The sequence below is a fragment of the Etheostoma spectabile genome, chromosome 9, assembly GCF_008692095.1.
Source record: "Etheostoma spectabile isolate EspeVRDwgs_2016 chromosome 9, UIUC_Espe_1.0, whole genome shotgun sequence".
NCBI classification, from domain to species: Eukaryota; Metazoa; Chordata; class Actinopteri; order Perciformes; family Percidae; genus Etheostoma; species Etheostoma spectabile.
Genome location: NC_045741.1, coordinates 14,013,922 through 14,021,365, shown reverse-complemented (window position 1 = coordinate 14,021,365; position 7,444 = coordinate 14,013,922). Strand labels below are relative to the sequence as shown.

The window sequence follows — 7,444 nt, the reverse complement described above, 5'->3', positions numbered from 1 at the left end:
GGTTGAGGATACAGGCAATGCAGACTTTCTCATGCATATTGAGGTCCATTTCAAGAACAAGGTGAGATCAACTGGACACAGACAGTAATCTGTGTAGTTGATATATTTATGGAAAAGAAAATTATATTGTGAGGGGGGGGAAGTTAGAAAGTGGAGGTTTTAGAAAATCAAAATGATGTAGCCTTCAATATGGTTTGACTTTAGTAAAATGATTTTGACATATGGGCATTAAATTAATGAATTTAAAACAAACCGTTTTCAATTAAAACAGAACGCTAGCCATCTTGACGAGTACGTCTGTTTTATTGACTTTTAGTGTGATAGTTCTTTTATTGAGCTTTTATCATTTGTTGTTTTATATGTCAGTATTGAGAGCTGACTGTATGCAGGGCAATAATGCATAAAGGCAAACACAAATTACTTTGTCATGCCAGAAGTTGAATAGGACACAGATCATTTAAGAAAATACTCCCTTGCATTGTTTTCATCAGGAGCTGCCGAAAAAGATGTGTTTCAAGTACCAGCTTAACCTAGAGGGTGACCACCTGCGCTGTGAGACGCTCACCTTCAACAACCCCACCAAAGAGTTCAGGAGAAAGCTGATCAAAGCTGGAGGGGTGAGGCTGGCTGACAGACTGGCTGCTTGACTTAACTGATAGCTAAATGACTGACTGACTGACTGACTGACTGACTGACTGACTGACTGACTGACTGACTACAGCCAACAATAGCAGCAATCATGTAATGTAATGTAATTTATATTCTCAAGTTTGCCTGTTTCAGTCAAAGTAAATAACGTGCCTGGCCAATATTTCAGTATTTACTGTGTATGTACAATATTCAGTGGCTTAAAAAATCCAAATGGAATACACAGCTGTTGTTGTCTCACAGGCAATGCAGAATGTTTTTTTTTATAACAGGTATTGCATATTTGCCAATGTGGTTGTTAAAATCAATTAAACAGTCAGTAACTAAACTCCAGAATCCAGCTCATTTAATGCACAACCTCAGTTGTTTCTTGGTATTTAAATTGCTCCAGTTTGTCAGTTCACCCCGGCAGCTGATAGCAGGAGTACTGTTTAAATATTGTATAATAAGTCATAGTAGTGTTGTATCTCTGTTAAAATTGTTTTGTATCGGTTGTATAATTACCTTTTTCTTGTTGTATATTATACTTCTGTTTTTATTACACAAACAAAGATTTAGTTTTTGTTATTTTGGGTAAAGTTCACCCTGATGAAAGCAGTAATTAATTTAACTACAGCTCAAATTTAAAATAAAAAAAGACAGAATTTGGATCTGGGGAGGTTTGCGTCTCTATATGATGACGGTGCTTTTTTTGCATCTAAATGTTTTCTTTCTTCAGGAACCCAGCAAAGAAGGAAGTAATGGCAGCAGTCAATCCTCACAAGCCGACGGAGGAGCATCGCTATTGGCCCTGAAAAGACTGAGAGCAAAGCAGACAACAGAGGTGAACGCAGCAAAAAATGTTTATTCTAAAAGGTGCGCACGCAGGCTGAGCATTTTACCATCAGTGATCATGTGCAAATACAGTGCCAACATTCTCTACATGTGACTGTTCAACAGTGACCTCCTGTCTGCTGAGGAGATTATTTAAAGTGCTCATATATATGCTTTTTGGCTTTTTCCCTTTCTTTAATTGTGCTCTATATATTTTTTTGTGTGCACGTTGTAGGTTTACAAAGTAAAGAAGCCCAAAGTTACTTTTTTACCATCTCCAACAGAAAACACTGTTCACAAACCGCTCTATTGTAGTCCAACCATAACTTCCGCATCAAATGTGCGTCACTTTGTAACACATGTTATAATGCTTGCTTAGCTGCTAGCATGGCACACCCTCCTACTCTGCCTCTGAATGGCTAGTAGTCCTTACCTGGGCATGTGCGACTCCCAACAAAGATGGTACAGAAGGGAGATTCCCCACTCTGTAGCTTAAACAGAGAGATCAACACACGGTGAAAAGAGGAGCTGCAGCAATGTGCAGTACAACAAATAAGGTGTTTTTAAACACAAATGAGCATAATATGAGCACTTTAATATTGCTTTTGGGGAACCACAACTTGTAATAGAACTAGAAGATCTCAAATGTCTGAAGAAACTCTGCGTGTGTCTGCTGGCTGCCACCTGCTGCTCCCGAAGTGTCCGAAGAGAGCACTCTCTTGTTTTCAGCTGCGATCCATCTTGCAGGCAAGATCCATCATCCATGATTTGTCGCAAACATCCAATGTGTTTGACTCACTTCAGAAACAGTTGTGTAGCAGGGTGAAGACTACAGATGTGTATTCTGACTATTTGACTGTAGCCTGTCCTGGACTGACGCAAACCAGTCATGTCTGAAGATTGTAAAGCTGTGATTTTTCCGAATTATGAAATTCAAGGTCTTCATTTTTCAATAACGTGTTTAGGGTAATTTATGATGAAGTAATAGGGCCTCCGAGAGGAGGTAAATCTGTTTTAACCTCAATTTTTCGTCATTTGAAGTGGACAAAACAAAATAACTATTTTGTAAAGCACTATTTGCAAGCACCTGTCTTCATTGAACTGTATAATTTTGTATGTATGTTTTGTACGTGTGGCGTAAAACGGCATTAGTTGCATGCAAACATTTTTTACCAATGAGAAATTTTCTGCCCTGCGTTTATTTAATGTATTTGTTTGTACAGGTTTTTTATTTTTTTATTTTAAGCCCTCTAAGTTAGGACACAACTACTGTATGTTTTTAATGTACAAATGATGATGATTAGTATTTACTGTAATATCTGAGCATTCTTTTTAAATCAGTTGCAATAGTTTATAGGTTTAAGTTTTCTCTTTATTACATTAAAACTGTGAAACCTGTGGGGCATGGCTGTTTTGTATTTCTCCCTCTTCCTACATATTGAAAAGGAGGATTTAAAGGTTGCTTTCTCAATACCAGGGGGACACCCTTGTGTCTGACAGCCAGGTGGGTTTTATTTTACTCTGATTTGACTGAGAGGCAGACTAGATCACTTTGAGCAGCAGGACAAGAAGGGGAGGGACCAAGCCAGTGAGAGAGTGCTGACCTTCTGTCACATGCTGAGGCCCGATAATCTCCCATCAAAGTCTGAGCACCACAGAGACCTGACTGCAATGGGCTCTCGCTCCCTGGCTCTGTATAAAAGAGATGTCTTCATTCAGAAGACTACGGCTTTCTGTTCAGATGAAGCATCAGATATTTTAAACAGAAGCTGAATAAGATCAGTGTAACAACATGTGGTGTGAGAGGTTATCATTCAGACATAACCCAGTTTAAAAAAACATATTGATGATGCAGAAAAGGCATTGTGCATTAACAAATTTGACTAATTTACTGATTTTACCTGGTTCATATAGTGTTGCGTAGTTTATTTGTAACTTTATTTTAAAAAGTGTCTAAGTCAAAAGCATTATATTTCCCTCTGAAACGTTGAGTTGAAGTACAAAGTTGCATGAAATGGAAATACTCCTGTAAAGTACCTCAAAATTGTACTTAAATACTGTACTTAAGTAATAGTGAGTTTTTCATGACTTCAAATGATAATAGCATTGGCTGGAGATCAATGATCAGGGACCGCAGATAAAAATAACCCTTTTGGCTAAATCTGGCACATTACAGGTTGGACTATTTGCTCATGTTGATTAATGTGCGTTCCTTATAAATAAAGAAATCTGAAAAATATGTTGAGAATGTAACAGACTTTTCATAAAAAATGGGAACTTCATCATACTGACAATAATAATTATTTTGTAAACATGGAATGGTTGAGAGACACGTTTAAAAAAATGCTAAGATAGTTCTCATTCCGAGTGCATATAAAATGTCAATAAGGTGCAAATCCAAAGTATTCACAATCCCCCCCACCCCCACCCTCCCGAAAAAATGTAAATTAAGTCTTATGAATATGATGTAACCCCCATTGTTAATGTTATTGATATTACATTTGCCAGATTATAAGGAAAAACTAAAATGTGTGAGCAATGTAATCGAACCCCGATTAATCAATTAGCATCATGTGCATTTTACAATTAAAACAGTGCTGTAGCCATTGGGACAAACTTGCTGTCACTCGAGAAAACCACCAGAAAATGCTTTAATTGTATTTGCAGCTCAGCGACTGCCCCGCCTCTTGAGTGTTCTGATTGGTTCCTTTCAAGAGTGCTTAAATTTCCCGCTCCCTGATAGGCTGAGAGAGCTTTCTGTTTTGGTTGCTTGCCAGCAGCCGTCTGGAAGGGGAGGGGAGCCGTCTGCCTTCCGCTTCTGGGCTGGATTGACACACAATGAGGAGCAGAGGCTGGGGAGACGCTCCACAAACGCCGCTGTAAATAAATACAACAATCACTGAGGCCAGAGAAACATGGAGAACCAGGTACAGTGGCTTTTGTGTCTCCTTGTGGAATCTGAACTTTTCACGGAGAAAATGCCAGCAAGCTGTGCGTTGGCAGGGCAGGAATGAATCCTCTGTTCTGCTAGCCAGAAGAAAAAAATGCTCCTGCTGCTAATGAACTCGTAGTTGTTTGGCTCTGGAGCTATGCTAACTGGGCACTCATACATCGGTATTTACCGCTAGCTAGCTTCAGTCTACCACACCATTCAGCACCACTGCATAGCTGTAGCCACAACCAGGCACACAAAGAGGTTTACATCTGGTGTTTATTCAGCTCTGCCGTGTTTAAAACGCACATGCACAGTGTTAAAAACTATGCAGACCAAATTGAGTCGAGGTTTTGTTGCAGCTAAGCTAAGCTAGTCTAGCTACCTATCAGGAGAGTGTCGGCCGTTGGCTAAAAGCTAAGGAGCCGCTACAAGGCGCCGGGGGAAAAGATTTGTCCTCACCAGATTGGGCTGGAGAGGCGGGGTGGTGTCTCCACTGCCAGCGGCCTGAAACCTCACATGCAAGGCTAATAAAGCCAGCGTCGACCATGCAACTTCAGAAATATCTTTGCATTATTGGCCAACAGTTGGTTAATGCTTGAGGCTTACCGCATTCTTGATTTTAGACTAAAATGCATGCAGCGTGGAGGAAAATATGACAAATTCTGTGTGCAGACGTTCAACTTGAATTCAGTTATGACCACACATGCATTGTCCAATCATTACAAAGCAACGAACCTATACTATAAATAAAACAATTTTAAAGAACTGGTATGGTAAACCTTTGCTTCTCCAAATGTAATACCATTGCAATTACCAATTAGCACACTTAAGATATATGCCATCCTAAAAAGCTTCATCGTTTATTTAGCAGAAAACAGCAAAGTGGGTGAAACAAATTACATATCTACTAACTGTGAGGGAGATTTTTCTTTAAAATGGGTTACTCTTCATATGCCTGAGGTTGTTATGGACTATATTTCAGATGGTTAGGCCACACACACCCGTGGAAAGTGGTTCGGCCACTTTCTAGGAGCTAGTCTCCATTCAGCATTGGCCTCTTTGAAGTTTTAACTAGATCTGTGAGTGTTCATCCAGAGGAAGTCTTCTGCTACAAGTTATAGGACTTATGTATTTATACTTTTGTGATGAATGTGAAAGATGCGCATTACATTTTTAATTATTACTCAAATGCACAGTTGCCAGTCTATTGGTACACATTGCTAAGAATAATGCAGTCCAATACAGCAGCCTCGCAATAAAACCCACCTCAATGAAGGTTAAATGTTTAGTTGTTATACTGTTTTAGGAAGGTGTCGATTCAACTTTATGGCCATTTTAGAGGATGTAGTTCATAATCGTATTGAATTTTATTACTTTGTGCTAGAAGGTGTTTCAAATATTTAACCCTTACTGAAATAAATTAACATTATACTGTAAGGAAATTAAGATATGTTGCAGAGTTGTTGTATTACGCTATACTGAATTAGTTTTAGCTAGATGGACCTAATATGTCTGCCAGATCTAGAGGAGAGTCAAGTTCAGTCTGTTTTTTGAAGGTGTTGTAATTGTACAATACAACATCATGACACAAGCAAAGTGCTTCATGTGTGCACAGTGCAGTATGGTCTAAACTTTGTGTGCAAATACTGACATCCTTGCAATTTCTAGTTACGAAATCTGCATTTAAGAACTCTGCAGTTGGGATATCACGATCATGCAGCTTTGTGTCATCCCCACAGACTCATTCACACCCTATGTATTCCAAAACTCACTTGTTTTCATTGGGTGCTGCAGATAGGCTATTTGTGACTCTCCTGTGACTCTCTGGGGCTGACCATTTTCCAATACAAGTAACCGTTTCATCTCTTTTATATGTTAGGTTTGGTGGGATGATGAAGGATTCAGCTGGAACATGCAGCTTCATCAAAACACAGCTGCTGTCATGATTGTTTGTTAGTGCGTGTTCCCTCCAAGGGAAAATTTTGGACTTTTTGAATGTAATCATTTATTAGCTGGAAGAGATTAACATGGTCACAAGGGGTGTTATTTACATGTTAGCTGGGAAGTTCATTGTTTTCATGGGAGCCAGTGTGTCTGCCAAAATTAGTATTTTAACTCAACTGGAGCACTGTGTAGGAGAAAAAGAGAAAGCATGCATGCACCATGTCAATGTTGGTGGCTTTGTGTTGTCAGGTTTGTTGACTGTTATAGAGGAAAGCTCAAATGTGTTGCCACAAGTCATTTTGTCCTTCTGATACTAGAAATTATAGTCAGTTGTCTGTTTTTTAGATGTATGTTTCTCATATTTTTGACAGTTCAAATTTTGCGCATGTCTATCAACATAGTATTATTTTACCCTATTTGTATTTTGCAGAGTTTAGTCACTTATTTTAGTAGACAATCTGTACAAAATGAATTGTCAAATTAATCGTTAAAATCATAAAATGCCAAAGAATTTGCTCTCTCCAGCTTTTAAAATGCTCTAGATCTAAACAATCTTGCAGCCCTTGAATTTTCTCTGTAGCTGCAACAAACAATTATTTTATTAATGAGAAATCTGCTACTTTTTTCTTAATTGATCAGTTTTTTGCTCCATAAGAAGCTCTGAAAAATGCTCAGTATGATCTAGAGTACAATCGAGAGCACAGCTGGTAGTCAAGTCTTTTGTTTTGTCCAAAACACAAATACTGTGTAAATAAGTTTGCCATCTTATAAATCAAAGAAAAGATACTCACAAAGAAGAAGCTAAAACTAAACAGGGTTTATTGTTATGGGAAGTGAGGCTCTCCGTGTGTATTAAAGTACCGTAGGCAGCAGCTGCCGCTGACACAGTGATGCGCATAGTTTTGATGGGTAGTCATTGAAGCTACAGTAGGCAGTGTTTTATGTTCGCTGCAAATACAAACTAAATCACCTGATTAATGCAACATAATTACGTCGTCTCCTGGTCATTTCCCCTGCAGAAAGCTGCTACCAGCTATGCCAAAGCTAATATAATTAGCCTAAAGAAACAAGGGGTCCGTCCGTCCCAACTAACGTTACGGTTCG

General features: G+C 38.8%; 2 protein-coding genes and 1 long non-coding RNA gene across 4 annotated transcripts in view; 2 read left to right on the top strand and 1 right to left on the bottom strand.

Moving 5' to 3' along the window:
* The window catches only part of LOC116694978 (protein AF-9), a 9,879-nt gene extending 6,835 nt beyond the window's left edge, over positions 1 to 3,044 (top strand). The window contains exons 3-5 of the mRNA XM_032524967.1: positions 492 to 617; positions 1,367 to 1,503; positions 2,138 to 3,044. Of these exons, the coding sequence (XP_032380858.1) occupies positions 492 to 617; positions 1,367 to 1,503; positions 2,138 to 2,228 (354 nt within the window). The 3' untranslated portion in view covers positions 2,229 to 3,044. The remainder of the gene's footprint in view (positions 1 to 491; positions 618 to 1,366; positions 1,504 to 2,137) is intronic.
* The window catches only part of LOC116694987 (uncharacterized), a 22,395-nt gene that overhangs the window by 7,165 nt on the left and 7,786 nt on the right, over positions 1 to 7,444 (bottom strand). The gene's annotated exons all lie outside the window — the stretch shown is intronic.
* Positions 4,244 to 7,444, top strand: part of LOC116694964 (protein ENL) — a 20,408-nt gene continuing 17,207 nt past the window's right edge. For both annotated transcript variants that reach the window (XM_032524944.1, XM_032524943.1), the window contains exon 1: positions 4,244 to 4,388. In XM_032524944.1, the coding sequence (XP_032380835.1) occupies positions 4,377 to 4,388 (12 nt within the window). In that variant the 5' untranslated portion in view covers positions 4,244 to 4,376. The remainder of the gene's footprint in view (positions 4,389 to 7,444) is intronic.